At 41.6% G+C, this 17,030-nt stretch overlaps 1 protein-coding gene across 16 annotated transcripts in view; it reads right to left on the bottom strand.

Annotated features, from left to right (window-relative positions):
* The window catches only part of smoc1 (SPARC related modular calcium binding 1), an 80,714-nt gene extending 67,603 nt beyond the window's left edge, over window positions 1–13,111 (bottom strand). For 13 of the 16 annotated variants that reach the window (XM_077238345.1, XM_077238346.1, XM_077238348.1 and 10 more), the window contains exon 1: window positions 12,732–13,110. In XM_077238345.1, the coding sequence (XP_077094460.1) occupies window positions 12,732–12,836 (105 nt within the window). In that variant the 5' untranslated portion in view covers window positions 12,837–13,110. Of the gene's footprint in view, window positions 1–12,731 lie in introns of all 16 variants that reach the window. The other 3 variants (XM_077238355.1, XM_077238349.1, XM_077238361.1) reach the window with 1 other exon arrangement.
* Between the last annotated feature and the right edge of the window lie 3,919 nt (window positions 13,112–17,030).

Raw genomic sequence — 17,030 nt, 5'->3', positions numbered from 1 at the left:
ACGAACTCTGGAGTGGTCCGTTTGTGGTGAGAAGGTGAACCGACCTCGAACAGACCCAACTGACAAAGAACTGCGCATTTTTGGACTAAACCAGCTGCCGTAGTCAGCTGCGCTGTGCATTATGGGATGAGGACTAATGTTTGTTGACAGTTTGCACTAGCATGGCAGCTCGCGGATAAACGTGGAGTTCTGAGGAGGTGCGGAGCTTCATAGAAATTTGGTCTGATGACCATATTGATGACCATATTAGCTCCCAACTCTCCAAAACTCATAAGAACAGCGAACTATTTGCTTTGTTTAGCAAACAGCTCAGCTCCATAGTAAAAAGCTGTCTGCCAGATTTTCCTCCTCTTTGTTAACTTCTGGGAGCTCTGGAATTTTCCCGCACGTTAATTCTGACCAATCGAAGTGCAGTTACCTCTGGCCGACGAGTGATGTGGATGTTGTCACGTGACTGCATTTTGGTTCGTTTCATTAACTCATCATCTGATTCGTACCAGTGCAATCAGTTTGGTGTGAAAAGGAACCAAAAGGCCTGCAAATGATACAAAGTATAGTTTTTCGCCCTTAGTCCGGACCAAATGAACCAAACTATACATGTGAAAGCACCCTAAGTCCACTAAAGGAGGGAGAGCGTTTTCACATTTGGGAACTATGGAATAGCCTTCCTGATAATGTTCGGGGCTCAGACTCACTCTCCCAGTTTAAATCTAGATCTCTTTAGTCAAGCATTCACATAATGTATCTCAGAACCTTTTACTCCAGTTAAATCAGATCAAAAGCACATGATTATCTTTGCTTGAAATGTTATGAACAGCAGCTACGTTAAGTATTTTCCATTTGCTTTTCAGTTCTATCTCAGGGACTATTACTATCTCCCAGAAGTAACCAGAGAGTATTTTGCCTCTTACAAAGACTTCAGATGCCTCAACACCAGTGAAGAGAGAGCGCCAACTCCTGCGAGGATGCAAACTCGGAATCAACATGCAACAATGCAATTTCTTTTAGATATTGTAATCATGATGTTCACAACTTGTAATAATTACTTCAAAGAGCTCATTGTATCTGCCAAACACATAACTTGGATATAGTCACTTCTGATAACAGATCACTCTAAATTGAAATGTAGATGCATGGATTTTCTGTAAAGCTGCTTTGAAACGATATGTATTGTGAAAAGCTCTCTACAAATAAATGTGAATTGAATTGTATTTGAGGAACAAATCAAGCATGGCGTTAGTTCTGGCAGGTCACGTCAGTCAAGCTCACATACCAAGCACATTGTTCTCTCACCATTCCTGATTTCTAACACACACTTACAGCGTTCGGCTGGTCTTGCGGCTGTCAGAGCAGAAAAGAAAGCTGATGCTTTCCTTATGTTTTTCCATCGTCTCCGGTCGCGTTCATATGTAAATAGCTTATTTTGTCCATTAGATCAAAAGATCTGAAAAAACACATACATTTACCCACCCATAGACCCTCCCCTAGAAATCAGGACAGAAGTGGAGACGGATTAAAACACCAAGTTTAAACAGGAATGTGTCTCCCTCATCTATGTGTGATTCGATCGACCAAAATGCATATTAATATCAGGTGTAAACATGCAGGGCCACTATCAATTAAACTATACATTGAGTGAATTCCACTATCTGGGTCTGGGTTCATTAAAATGGACAGTATGGTTCTTGGACCAACAAGAATGGATCTGGTTCTTGGTTAATCCCAGTTTATGATTTGGGGTGTCTAGTCTTGGTGTGAGTTCTAGGGGTTCTTTTTTTTCTTCTTTTTTTTTCTGGGTCTTGTATGATCTGGTCTGAATTCTATGTCTAACCATACAATACATCAATGAAGTCATCATGGGAAACTGATTGACTGACCACTGCTGAAACCACATAAAAAGTATGAATTAGCATTAGGCATAAATCCCTCACATTTTTATCATTCATTAGGGAAAAAAATTATACTTTTGGTTTGCAGACCATCTACCAACACACAACAATCCATTTTCTTACATTTGTTGTAGGAATTTGTTGTTTACCAAAATACTTTTGATTATTTGTCCCCAGAGCTTGTAGACACAAATGAAAGCATGCAGACTAAATAACCAGTAAAGGTTGTTTGCCCATTTCAGTAGCACAATAAGTTCAGTATAAAACAGCAAAACACACAGTAGAGAGAAGATAGTGCTTCTGCGTGCCAATATGACGAATTAGTGACATGCTTTTCAGGAGATGAAGCCTGCTATGTCATGACTAATGGCTGTCCGGTGAATTTAAAGAGACAATACTTTTATCTGCCTGTAATTGAAGCCTCTGGGAGGCTGGTAATCTCTGGTATTTTCTCAAAGAAAGCCGTATCATTAAATGCTGATAGCCACTGCTATCTCTCCACAGCAAAATGCCATAGCACTGACCCAGAACACATTCTTTCTGTCAGAAAACCTTCCTTATCCAAATCCCAGCTGTCGCTCACTGTATATCAAGCACACAGCGCTGCTTTTGGCCCACACAGGGAGAACAGCCTTTTGTCCCCGGACTCTGTCTCCCAACTTGTTCTCTATCCCTTACACACACATTTCCTCTCTTTACTCGACTATCTTCTGTCTTGCTCACACTATCTCTCTCTCTCTCTCTCAGTCTGTTCCAGTCCTTGCCCAACTCTGCTGTCTGTCTAATGTAATTGAGTATGATGCACACACACACACACACACACACACACACACACACAGTGGTTGAACTCAAAGGTTGTGCAAGAAATAATCATTAGTCAACACTTTGACGTACTTGGTTGTGTATAATTTTTCGGGCTCTTTTGTATCGCTTGGAATTTTTACTGTGACTGACATCACAAGAACTTCTGAAGAAAGATCTCTTGTAGTGTTTTGGATTTTTGGTTATGATTTATTTTAACGTGATTCAATGAATTCAGAATAATTTATTGCCATTCTGTGAATATAAAGTGATCATGAAATAATAAAAAATAAACTGTATTCTGATTATGAGTATTTTTTTTAAGTACTGCAATCTATTTACAATAATTTATTTTTAATCTGATTACGTAATATATAATAAGATAATAGAAAATAGATACTATATAATATCTACGTAATTGATAATAGATAATAATAATAACATATAATTAGTTGCTACCCCGCATTGCTTGCAATGCATAATTACTGTTACTACTATTGTAAGTGCCTGTAACATGTTACCATGTCACCTTAAAATACAGTGTTACTGTTACGATGTGGTAGAAATGAAGCGGAGAGAGAATCCAAATGCAAGCACTTTAATAAAACAAACAGGTAATCCAATGGACTCAGGACAGGAACACGGAACAGCTACCAGCAACATCAAAACAACGACCGACACAACACAACTGAAGCACAGGGGTTTAAATACACAGGCAAACAAGATAACAAGGGGGCGGGGCTAATTAGAAACACCTGGAGAGACTAATAAACAAGAAAAACTACAAAGGACTACAAAACATGGCACAGGACAGGAAATAACAAAAGTCAACAAGACAAGGAAAACATAAGACAGGAATCGTGACATAGCCCCCCACTTAACGAGCGGATTCCAGACGCTCCTCATGAACAGTCCAGGAGGGAGGTGGAGCAGAGGCGGACCCGGGGGCGGGATGGAGGGCCAGGCCCATGGAGCGGAAGAGGACCTGGAGACTGCGGCCAGGGCGGAAGGCCAGGGTGGAGCAGGATTTGCAGGCGGCCAGGGCGGAGCAGGCAGTTCAGGCGGCCAGGGCGAAGCAGACGACCCATCGGGCGGCCAGGGCGAAGCAGACGAACCATCGGGCGGCCAGGGCGAAGCAGACGAACCATCGGGCGGCCAGGGCGAAGCAGACTACCCATCGGGCGGCCAGGGCGAAGCAGACGACCCATCGGGCGGCCAGGGCGAAGCAGACGACCCATCGGGCGGCCAGGGCGAAGCAGACGACCCATCGGCGGGCCAGGGCGAAGCAGACGACCCATCGGGCGGCCAGGGCGGTGAAGACGACCCATCGGGCGGCCAGGGCGGTGAAGACGACCCATCGGGCGGCCAGGGCGGTGAAGACGACCCCTCGGGCGGCCAGGGCGGTGAAGACCCCTCGGGCGGCCAGGGCGGTGAAGACCCCTCGGGCGGCCAGGGCGGTGAAGACCCCTCGGGCGGCCAGGGCGGTGACACCGGCTCAGGAACAGCAGACACCGGCTCAGGAACAGCAGACACCGGCTCAGGAACAGCAGACACCGGCTCAGGAACAGCAGACACCGGCTCAGGAACAGCAGAGACCGGCTCAGGAACAGCAGACACCGGCTCAGGAACAGCAGACACACACACTGGCTCGGGCTCAGGAACAGACAACACACACACTGGCTCGGGAACAGACAACACACACACTGGCTCTGGCTCGGGAACAGACAACACACACACTGGCTCTGGTTCGGGAACAGACAACACACACACTGGCTCGGGAACAGACCACACACACACTGGCTCAGGAACAGACAACACACACACTGGCTCAGGCTCAGGAACAGACAACACACACACTGGCGCGGGCTCAGGAACAGACAACACACACACTGGCTCGGGCTCAGGAACAGACAACACACACACTGGCTCGGGCACAAACAACACAAACACTGGCTCTGGCTCGGGAACAGACAACACACACACTGGCTTGGGCTCGGGAACAGACAACACGCACTCGGGCTCGGGAACAGACCACACACTGGCTCGGGAACAGACAACACACACACTGGCTCGGGCTCAGGAACAGACAACACACACACTGGCTCGGGCTCAGGAACAGACAACACACACACTGGCTCGGGCTCGGGAACAGACAACACACACACTGGCTTGGGCTCGGGAAAAGACAACACACACTCGGGCTCGGGAACAGACCACACACACACTGGCTCGGGAACAGACAACACACGCACTGGCTCGGGCTCAGACAACACACGCACTGGCTCGGGAACAGACAACACACAGAATGGCTCGGGAACAGACACTGGCTCCGGTTCTGGAACAGACACCAGAACAGAAACAGCCACAAGGACAGACGTAAACACAGAAACAAACATAGAGCGATCAGGTTCAGGCGTGACTTGAACGGTCTCTGGATCGGCAGACGTGACTTGAACAGCCTCTGGATCGGCAGACGTGACTTGAACGGTCTCTGGATCGGCAGACGTGACTTGAACAGCCTCTGGATCGGCAGACGTGACTTGAACAGCCTCTGGATCGGCAGACGTGACTTGAACAGCCTCTGGATCGGCAGACGTGACTTGAACAGCCTCTGGATCGGCAGACGTGACTTGAACAGCCTCTGGATCGGCAGACGTGACTTGAACAGCCTCTGGATCGGCAGACGTGACTTGAACAGCCTCTGGATCGGCAGACGTGACTTGAACAGCCTCTGGATCGGCAGACGTGACTTGAACAGCCTCTGGATCGGCAGACGTGACTTGAACAGCCTCTGGATCGGCAGACGTGACTTGAACAGTCTCTGGATCGGCAGACGTGACTTGAACAGTCTCTGGATCGGCAGACGTGACTTGAACAGTCTCTGGATCGGCAGACGTGACTTGAACAGTCTCTGGATCGGCAGACGTGACTTGAACAGCCTCTGGATCGGCAGACGTGACTTGAACAGCCTCTGGATCGGCAGACGTGACTTGAACAGCCTCTGGATCGGCAGACGTGACTTGAACAGCCTCTGGATCGGCAGACGTGACTTGAACAGCCTCTGGATCGGCAGACGTGACTTGAACAGTCTCTGGATCGGCAGACGTGACTTGAACAGTCTCTGGATCGGCAGACGTGACTTCAACAGTCTCTGGATCGGCAGACGTGACTTGAACAGTATCTGGATCGGCAGACGTGACTTGAACAGTCTCTGGATCGGCAGACGTGACTTGAACAGTCTCTGGATCGGACGGGACCAGCGGCGAGGACTCTGGGCTGACAGGAAGTACAGGGAGGACTTCCAGGCATTGCGGGACGCGGGAAGTCCTCTTCCTCTTCCGTCTCCGAGAGCGAGAGGGCGCTGGGCTGGACGGAACCAGCGATGAGGGCGCTGTGCTGGACGGGACCAGCGGTGAGGGCGCTGTGCTGGACGGAACCAGCGGTGAGGGTGCTGTGCTGGACGGGACCAGCGGTGAGGGCGCTGTGCTGGACGGGACCAGCGGTGAAGGATCTGTGCTGGACGGGACCAGCGGTGAAGGATCTGTGCTGGACGGGACCAGCGGTGAAGGCTCTGTGCTGGACGGGACCAGCGGTGAAGGCTCTGGCTGGAAGTGGCTGACGTGAAGCTCTGGCTGGACGTGGCTGACGTGAAGCTCTGGCTGGACGTGGCTGACGTGAAGCTCTGGCCGGACGTGGCTGACGTGAAGCTCTGGCCGGACGTGGCTGACGTGAAGCTCTGGCCGGACGTGGCTGACGTGAAGCTCTGGCCGGACGTGGCTGACGTGAAGCTCAGGCATGTCGTGGTGAAGCTCAGGCATGTCTTGTTGAACGTGAAGAACAGGTGATGACGTGGCGTGCCACGGGAGGAAGCTATCCAGACATCTGGAGAGTGCCTCTCTCCAGTCCAGACCGGAGAGATCGGGGAGCTCCCTCGGGTCGACCTCCTTAGCCCCCAGCCGGTAACACATCTTAATCGCCTCATCACCCAGAGAGCAGGAGGCAGCGAGGGGAACAAACCCCCAGGTGTACTGGAACAAATCAAGGCTTTCCAGGGCCAAGGCCGCGATCTGTCCAGCGAACTCCTGGTCTAGCCTGTGTAGATCAGGCGAGATCCGTGCTGCTGGATTCATATTTAGGGTCGGTCGTTCTGTTACGATGTGGTAGAAATGAAGCGGAGAGAGAATCCAAATGCAAGCACTTTAATAAAACAAACAGGTAATCCAATGGACTCAGGAACACGGAACAGCTACCAGCAACATCAAAACAACGACCGACAAACAACAACTGAAGCACAGGGGTTTAAATACACAGGCAAACAAGATAACAAGGGGGCGGGGCTAATTAGAAACACCTGGAGAGACTAATAAACAAGAAAAACTACAGAGGACTACAAAACATGGCACAGGACAGGAAATAACAAAAGTCAACACAAGACAAGGAAAACATAAGACAGGAATCGTGACAGTTACCAGCTTTTTTGCTTGGCTATTCTGCCCTCACACTGTGAAAAAGAAATAGACATTGAGGTCTTAAAAAAAATTAAATAATGCCACATGAATTATTCCACTGGACTACACTTGGAATCTTTCATTTTGCATAATAAATTCTCATGCATCCATTCCCATCTATTTTTGCATTTTCTAAACTTTTAATTCACATTTCATTCTTCAATCTCTTTGCCAAGATATAAAATAATTTCAACCATCGTTCACAATATAGTAATTCTGCCTGAAATCAGAGATGTTAATTACAGCCATATCCTATATTTCTCAACATTGTCACTTTAATGACTGCTAATTACATTTGGAAAATGTTATACTCATATCAGACAACTGTCTATTTTTCCCTTACGACAGCTGGTCGTATCTTCATTGAAGAAAAAAACGAAAAAAACGTAATGCAACATTCAGGCATATGCCCGAGCATCAGACTCTTCAGAATTTTTACCTGCAACAACCCATAATATTTTGACTATTACTTTTTGAGAATTTGTTACTCTCACTTAAGACAATTCTGACCAATATCTAAATCTCTTAATTGCCTTAAATGTTCCGACATGTGCCTGATAAACTTGTATCATTGTTATACTGAATATCGTCATATTGCCTAGCCCTACAATTTGCTCTATGGTAAAGGCACTATAGACATAAAAGTATGACGTTCTGTAAAGCTGCATCAAGATGATATGTATTGTGAAAAGCATTAGACAAATATATTTGATTGAATATTTTTTTGTCAAAATGACAAAATTTTTTTTTATTTGAATAGCTTTTCCATCTAACCGCACCAGAGTTAGTTTTGGAGGCGGACGAGAGACATCTTTACAGCAATCTCAGTCTCAGTCCGCTTGTTTGGTGCACCAGGGTTCGGATGGCAGCGTTCACACTGATTCAAATGAACCGCACTAACAGGGCAATCGCATCAGGGTTTGTTTTAATCAAACCAAACATGCCAAGTGAGAACGTACTCTTAGTGCACATAGCCTCTGCCAAATTATAGGCAAGGCAAAGCAAAGCAAGTTTATTTATATAGCACATTTCCTACACAATGGTAATTCAAAGTGCTTTAGAAGGAATTCAAATAATCAAAAAAATTACAACAGATGATGCATAGGAATTTAAAAAAAAATGCATAAGAAATAAAAACAACAAGAAAAATAAATAAGAGTTGAGAATAAGAATTGATATAAAATATATTAAAATAGTTTAGAATAAAAAAAGGAGGATGATGAAGGCTAAAATACTATTCCTGACTACCTGAATCACAACGCTTGGGGATCCTCTATCTGGAATGGAAGAGATTGAGAGCCAGGTTTACGATTGTACACTAGAAATTATACTAGACACTAGAAATTATAGTGAGTCTGGCATGAGTTTTATGACATTACAAGTTGTTTGAATTGAAATCTGCAAGCTTTCCTTTCCCATCCGCATCTCAGCTGTGCGGACATTCATAGACTGTTGAACAGCGCAGTCCGCTGATGCTGTACAGTGTATCATGAGTTATATAAGGTTAACAATGACCTGCTGACTGACTACTTTTCTAGACTATTAGATGCCTGGTTAATACTCATGCAACACACACATAACAAACACTCTTTCGAAATACATTCAGATAAGAACCTGACATATACATAACCCCCACATAAACTCTCTCTCTCTCTCAGCCACAAACCCACGCGACACTAACACCTGCATCATTGGGTCATTGGGTGTGATGTGGGCCGCTCCAATAAAACAGCAGAGAGGGGGGGCGGGGGGTTTGGCGTTCATCTGCGGCGTTGGGAGAATGCTGTCTTGGCATGAAACTCGCACTCGCCTCGCTGTGTTTGTTCTTTACATGACTTTACAAGGTTTCAGTGATGTACTCGAGCAGGTATGTTGTATACACCGCTTTCCTCCATGTGTCCATTTTTCAATCACTGTTATGTTATGTTAGGTTAGGTTTTTACAGGGCAGCTTAACCAGAATGCCATGATGATTTGTTTGTGTGGATAGCTATTTCTTAAAAATGTGTGGGAATGCTTATGTCGTATCTTTTAATTGAACTAGTGAATGAAAACAGATTAGAGTATGTTTTTGTCATGTTGGAAAAAGTTCACACTCTATTAAGGCCATACTTCAAAGGGAATGGAATATTAAAGTGCTCTAAAAAGGTTTCGTACGAATCATGAGTGTTCTGTTGAAAGGTGTTGTTTCTGATATAACATGCAATACAGTGTACAACCCAGGTTTAGTCTGTGTGTAAGAAAAATGCATCTCACCAATTAGTCAAAACGTTCAAAGATTGCAGACTTTTTTAGCAGACTGTACATTACAGGTAGCTTAAGTTATGTGTTCAGTAGCTTGTATGTTCAGTATCATAATTTGTATCTGTATCATATAGCTTTTAATTGATTTTAAATAAGGTTATTTGGCCTTACATATTGTGTTTTGTAACAAGAATAAGAATAAAACTACCCAGTTCATGTCAACCCAATGCTAAAGTCAAATGCATCACCATTTTTAATGCTAATAATGTGATATAATTCACCATTAAACTTCATTGACAATGTGTTTCCTATTGAGGTACTCAAGCTGTGAAGTTTTATTTCTGTTTTTCTGAGTCGTCTTTTTAAATGTCAAACTACCACGATGATCATGTTTGTCAGACTGTTAACAAGTAAATAACAGAGAAAGTTCTAGTAACCTTTGCACAAGAACAGATTAAGTGCGTCATTTGTTTGATACTAAAAAACTTTATCCAGCCTTATATGCATGACAACTCTAAGAATGGTTGATTCATTGTGGCACTATGAAAACACAGCAATGTTGGCTCAACCAATCATGTGAGATTGGGGGCAGGACTATCTGTTTATACAGCCAATGACAGATGAGGGGCGTGTCTGGGAAACTTGATTATTTCATATAATTATTTATGCAATTCCATTTGGTGATGCTAGTAGAAATAAATTATACTTGAACCCAAAGATCTTAAAATGAATAGACCAATGCCAACTGAAAAGCCGGTATATTCACTGTGCTCAGACGCATCACTGCATGTTGACAGAATTAAATCCTCAGAAAATATTATTTTCTAAGTCTGCGGCATGTCAGAATTGGCTCGGTCAAAGAGCTCTGAATAACTGTGACTGGAAAAGTGTGCTAAATTCGTGTTAAATGTGGAAAAGGAAACCTAAAATCCCTCTACTGTCAAGGGACGCTTCCTTTCCTTCTTTCTTTTCTCTTTTTTTATATATAAACCCAATCACCCAATTGGCTTTCAGGAAAGAGCTTGATCCTGTTATTGGCCCAAATACGTCTTCCAGCTCAGTTGAGCAGCCATAAGCCCTCATGAAACTTTGGGTTCTTGAAGCTGACAGCATTCAGAGATAAGCTTTTACAAATGAGGCACAGAAGGGAGTATAACTTTTGAAGCGTTTAACTCCAGATTTTTTAAATAGCTTTTTTAACGCAACCTTTCTGGCCTCCTGTAATGATTAGATGAGGATGATGAAGGATATTTTAGCACTGTGGAGATATTTCTGCACTGTTTTCTGCTGCTGAGCAAAACAAATCACAAACACACACACACACACACACACACACACACACACACGCTCTGTATGGCTACTATTACAGTACATTTCAGTCTGTAGAGTTCTTGCAAAAAATCTAATAAATAAGCAGATATTATTTCATAAGAGATAAAAGTCTGTGGGTGTTAATGGCAAGCAAAATGAGAAAGCGGCTACATAAGTATAGAAATAACATTATATAACATTACATAGCAAAATCATTAAAAGGGAATACGTCTTTAATGAAAAAGATTAATGCTTCTCAATTCTTCTAAACAGCCCTCAAGAACTAGCACCACAATTCAATCACACAGAACTTCATGCCTTTCAATAATCATGCAGAAACTGTGGTGCTTTTATCAAAATGCATAACTGTTTCTCATCCATAATTAAGAAATAAATTAGACGCAGGGCTATAAATGTGTGTGATGTGAGTTGTGATGCAGCTGACGATCCCAAGGAATTATTTTGATACACTTTTAAAACCTATTTATATCTCATTGAGGTCCAATGTGTTCCATGCAGATCAACTGGTTCGGAAAATATTTCCTGAAGACAAAAAATGTGACGTTTTTGTAACTTGCTATTAGAATCTTCTCAGCAAAGCAATTGTTTTTTTAAAGAACTGAATCTTTACTCTGTTCACTTTTGGAGATAGACACAAGTGGTGTGGTGTGTGTGTGTGTGTGTGTGTGTGTGTGTGTGTGTGTGTGTGTGTGTGTGTGTGTGTGTGTGTGTGTGTGTGTGTGTGTGTGTGTGTGTGTGTGTGTGTGTGTGTGTTTGTGTGTGTGTGTGTGTGCGCGCATCAGATTTTTATACCGACCACCTCCTCCAACGACAAGTTTTACAATACCTCAGCAGCATCCACAAATTTCTCTCTTCTGCTTTCTTTCTGATTTGTTCTCACTTTCATTCTCAATGGTCTCAGTGCACAACTGAATGGACATTTACCACAAGAGCTCTGCGGAAATCTTGACAAACCATTCTTCTGTCTGAATTGCTCAAATACTTGAGGACATAAAAGAATGCTGCGGCAATTCGATTTCTGGGGCTGGTTTTCATGCCTTGACCGGATAGTGTTATAATCACACATGTAAGATCGTTTAATTTTTTATTTTTTTACTTTATACTATTAAAACAAAAAGGATGTTAAGGTCAATAGATCATCACCTTGACACAAACTTACTGACTTATAGAAATCCTGACAGATGAATTAGCATTTTTTTCCAAGACATATGAGAGACAGCATATAGCTCAACTATTCAATATTTTGTCAGCAAACTGATTCAGCCACAGAAAGAAATACTCCACACAGTTGTCTTTGTTGAAATCGTATGAAATGCTGCATTGGAAAGGCAACGGTCCTCTTTTCTATGGGCACAGAGGGGTGCACAGGAAGCAAAAGACCTTTATGACAAAAGGTCAATGGGTGTACTCAAGTCTCACTGACAATGTGCCTCAGCAAGCAAAACCCAACTATTCAGCTGAATCACCAAAAGATGCTCTGATGTTGGGTTATTGCGCATTCTAGTATGTTTAATCCTTCCAATAACTAATATGTATCATACTAATAATAAGGAGAATGAGTTGCCTTGGTATTCAGGATGCAATGCATTATTCTTTAACTCAGTGTCACTGTTTAAGGCAGCAAAAAGATGCTGTAACATTTTCAGTGGTTTATTGTGCATTCTATCACATAGTTATGTAGACTATATCACTAATAAGTAAGAAGAATGGTCAAACCCATATTCTGAGTATAGGATGCAGTGAAATATATTTGGGGCACTTTAATTTAACGGCATTGTCTAAATGTTCATACATAATTACACTGTATCAGAATATTGAATTGCAGCATTATGTTAGCATAATGCATTGACATCGTCACAGTATAAGCACTTTATGCGTCACATTGACAACTTTGAATGACGCACTTAAGTTATCAGAATGACAAATGCGTAAATGTGCGGTGTTACGCACGGACTTACCCGAGGACCACTGGACTTCTGCGCTGAGGCTGGTGGCAAGCACATCATCATCAGTAGCGCGTGAGAATACAAAAACACAAAAAGGACACGATTGTGGAAATACATTCTGTCTGACGTTGAAGTAATAAGACAACTGACAGCCTACGGACAAGATTAACTTATAAATTGGCAAAGGTCCCAAAGTTGCATGAAATTCCAAAAGTTTGTTCCCAGATAAATTCGTCTTCAGCGGGTTTCTCCTTCACATGTGTGCGTTTTCATAGTGCCAGAGAGAACGCAGACAAGATGAAGATAGTCGTAGTGATACACTCTTTCCACTGCGTGGGATGTACTGTCCTTTCCAGAGCTACAGGTTGAATAGTTTGTCCTACACTTTGGGACGCATTTAAAACCTCAGGAGGTGGGATTGCTTGGCGTGATTGACAGCGGGATCGTCCAATGACATTGCTGTTGGACGTTGGTGGGGGTGCAAAAGTCCGCGGATTTATCATCAGTCCACTTGGGTTATAGCAAGAGTAATGACGCACTCTACGACTTTCTTTGACACAACTGTCCTAAACGCAACTTATTTATTTTTGTATGGTTGTTTTATTAGCGTAAAATATAAAAAGCGTAATATTTAATAATTGATATATGTAATATTTAATAATTTATATTATTTATTTTTTATATAGGCTAAGGGAGAATGAGGCAGGATGTCACAAATGTTTAATCTTCCTTCTTCTTATTATGATTATTAGCCTATTTCAATAAATGCGACTTCATTCAGTGAAGGCAATGGCTTTGACAAGCAATTCTGCGCTTGTTTATATATTCCCAATTAAATTATAAAGCCCATTTTATGTTTAAAATATTGATATTCTATGGATATTTTGTTTTGTATTATTGTATTATAAGAAAAAAAATCTAATCAAGCGATTATAAATATTGTGATGCCTTAGGCTACTTCGATTTTACTTTTTGTAAAAAATAATTTTCAAGACGTGACTATTAGCTTGTACAATTGTGTCACTCCATTTTATCTTTTTTTATTAATTATGTGTCTAAGTGTGTGAGAAAGAGCGGAAGAGTAAACTAATAAAATAAAACAGATAGATAGATAGATAGATAGATAGATAGATAGATAGATAGATAGATAGATAGATAGATAGATAGATAGATAGATAGATAGATGGATGGATGGATGGATGGATGGATGGATGGATGGATGGATGGATGGTGGATGGATGGACGGACGGACGTACAGATAGATAGATAGATAGATAGATAGATAGATAGATAGATAGATAGATAGATAGATAGATAGATAGATAGATAGATAGAGCTGTCTGTCTGTCTACATTATCTATCTATCTATCTAGATAATATGTTTGATTTAAAAAAAAACTTATTTAAAATTATTAAAATTATAATTAAAAATCTATAATTAAATTTGGACCATTCTCCCAGCTTCTCAAAAGATAAATTCTACCCTGTTCAACTGCATTTTAAGGAGAAAAGGAGAGAAAGAGAAGCTCAGGTCTGCTCAGGTCTGCCTCCGTGTGGTTCTCTTATCATGGATGTGGGATGAACCTCGATCTGCCTTTAGGTTTCCACTGGGATCTCGGTTATGCCGTGTTCCACAGCGTGTCAGCTGGTCTGTGTGTCCGGGACTGTGTGAAGTTCCTCTGGGGGAGGCGAGGGGGGACAGGAGTGTCTAATGGAATGTTAACGAGATCACTTTATGTCCTGTATCCACTTTCCTTTAACCATGTCCTCATACAAAACAAAGACGCTTTCTGGCGTGTGAAAAAAAAAAATATTGTTGTTGGAGAAACGTTGACCAACACAGACGGCTGTTGTCACTTGGCTGGACTTGAAACAAATGTTTGACAAGGGGTAGAGAGAAAGGAAAGGGCGAACAAGCAGAAAGGTCTGTGCTGCCCAATTATCACACCGACCCTTTCCAAAGATCCTCAATGGCGGTTCACTGTCTGTTTATAGCAAGCAAAGCCGACAGAAAATTAGCAGGTGTCTGTAGACAAGAGCAGCCAGCCCAAACCAGCGGGCACCCTGCCGACTCCAACGCAATTATTACCAGGCTACGCACATTTCGTGGCTTTCATCAACACATCAGTACAGAGGAGAGGTCTCTTATGTTATTATGATGTCTTAGATAAGCATGACAGGCCCGCTTCATGTTAAGTGTCCTTAATACCTTTGTACTTTAAATTGTGTGCTTCTAACTGCTGTTAAACCCATTTACAGCTTTTATAATTAGACATCTGGACCGAGCTTTATTGTGGTTTTACCAGCTTTCAGAGAAGTTAAAGTTTCAGTCCTGAGAGGTTCCTTCAGCTAATGTCTTTGACAGCAATTGTCTTAGATGTACGGATCCTCGCCAGATGTCTAATTAATCCATGAAATGATTTACTATGTGCACTTTTTTCTTCTTTTCAGAAATGCATGGCTTTAAAATTAGTGGCAAGAGTCTCTGTTTTTTCATATAAAACTCATTTGGAGAAATAAAATAGACAAGTGACTAAATTGTTAACATTTAGTAAGTGTATATTAAGGGAATACTCCATGTTCTGTTCAAGTAAAGCTCAGTTGACAGTATTTGTGGCATAATTGCACAATGCTGATTATCACAAAAAAGTTAACCCTTTATTTTAAGGTGTTCATATTACAGTGTAATTGTACAATTAAGTATGGAGTAATATGAATTACTTATAGGGCTAGGATTAGGGTTTGGTTTAGGGTTATTTGCATGTATTATGCATGATTTACTGTTATTAAGTAGATGTAACGTGTAACGAGGACACTGTAAATCAAAGTGTTACCAAAAAGACCTTTCTTTTATTAAAAAAAGTATTTTTTAAAGGCAATTACAACAAAGTCACCTTAAACCAGTTTATCCAATTAATGTGCATAGTTATGACTAAGAATTTATTATTGGATGAGTTTAATGAGACATTTTGAAGTTCATACTGAAATCTCAGATTTATGATTGCAAAATCTGTCCTGAAACTGCACACTGTGTTCTTTTACTCAGGAGAAAAAGAAGCAGAAGTCTCATTTTAGTCTCAGTGTAATCTCAATGGAGAAATAACTGAGATCTCATTAGAGGCTGTACGTTCCTACAGGTGTGTCTGTGTTCTCAGTGATGGGTAATATACATGTAATATGGATTACAAAAAAAAGGGTTACACTTTGTTTTAAGGGGTCATTGTTAAGGTGTAATTATATATTTAAGTACTGAGTAATATTTGTCACAGTCTTCGTCTTCACTACACTTCCCAGTATCCTCCTTGTCTCCACACCTGAACTCACTCCCTCATTATCCACCTGTTTCTCGTCATCATCATCTGTGTCACCTGTCCTCACCTCGGTAGTGTTCATTTGTACTTGTATTTAGTTGCCTTCTGTTCAGTTAGTCCTTGTCGGTTGTTAGTCGTATTTAGTCTTGTTTAGTGGTGTTCATGCGTGTGATTGCCTGTCTTCCTGCCTGTCTGTACCTGTGAGTGTTTCTTGGAGTAAACTGTCTAAATTGGAGCTTTTGCCTTTGAGTCCTTCTTCAACCCGCAGTGCACCGTGGCAATATTAAGCAACTACATGTACTTACTATAGGATTAGGGTAGGATTAGGATGTAATTCTGCATAATTTACTGTTATTACTAGTGCATGTAACATGTAATAAGGACACTGCAAAATAAAGTATTACCAAATTAAGTACTTGTAATTAGATTAAATTACATTTTAAAAATTCTAATAATCAGACTAAAATTACATTTTTATTGATCACATGATTACATATTCACACAATAGCAGTACATGATTCATAATATATGTATACATTCAGAAAGTCTTGCAGTTTTGGAATTTCACATACAGATTAGCCACTCAGGTGAATAAAATCACACAGAAAATTGAGAGGCCACACAGCATTTGACCACTGGATTTACAGAAATAATTGTTTTTTGCAACATTGCAACATTGCATATTTAATCAACTCGAACACATTAATTAATTATTTGAATTATTACTCAGAAATTGAATAATGTGTTGATGTGTCTTTGTAAGGCCTTTGTCCTTCAACACATTTTTATTATGATTTTTATTATTTTAAAATTATTTACATTTTTTGTTTAGTTTATTTTAGTTTAAAAAATAAATAAAAATAAACTAACCTGACCTAATGTAATGTTTAATGCACTTCATGTTGTTGATAACAAAGAAAGACATATATTTATTTCTCTTTGTATTTTTATATCAATATGGTACAATATTATCCTATTAAATTCAATGTGATGGTCAAAA

Source organism: Siphateles boraxobius, unplaced genomic scaffold, assembly GCF_051911475.1.
Source record: "Siphateles boraxobius isolate OS27281-9 unplaced genomic scaffold, OSU_SipBor_1 22, whole genome shotgun sequence".
NCBI classification, from domain to species: domain Eukaryota; kingdom Metazoa; phylum Chordata; class Actinopteri; order Cypriniformes; family Leuciscidae; genus Siphateles; species Siphateles boraxobius.
The sequence above is the reverse complement of the archived record's forward strand: the minus strand, read 5'-3'. Positions and strand labels throughout refer to the sequence as shown.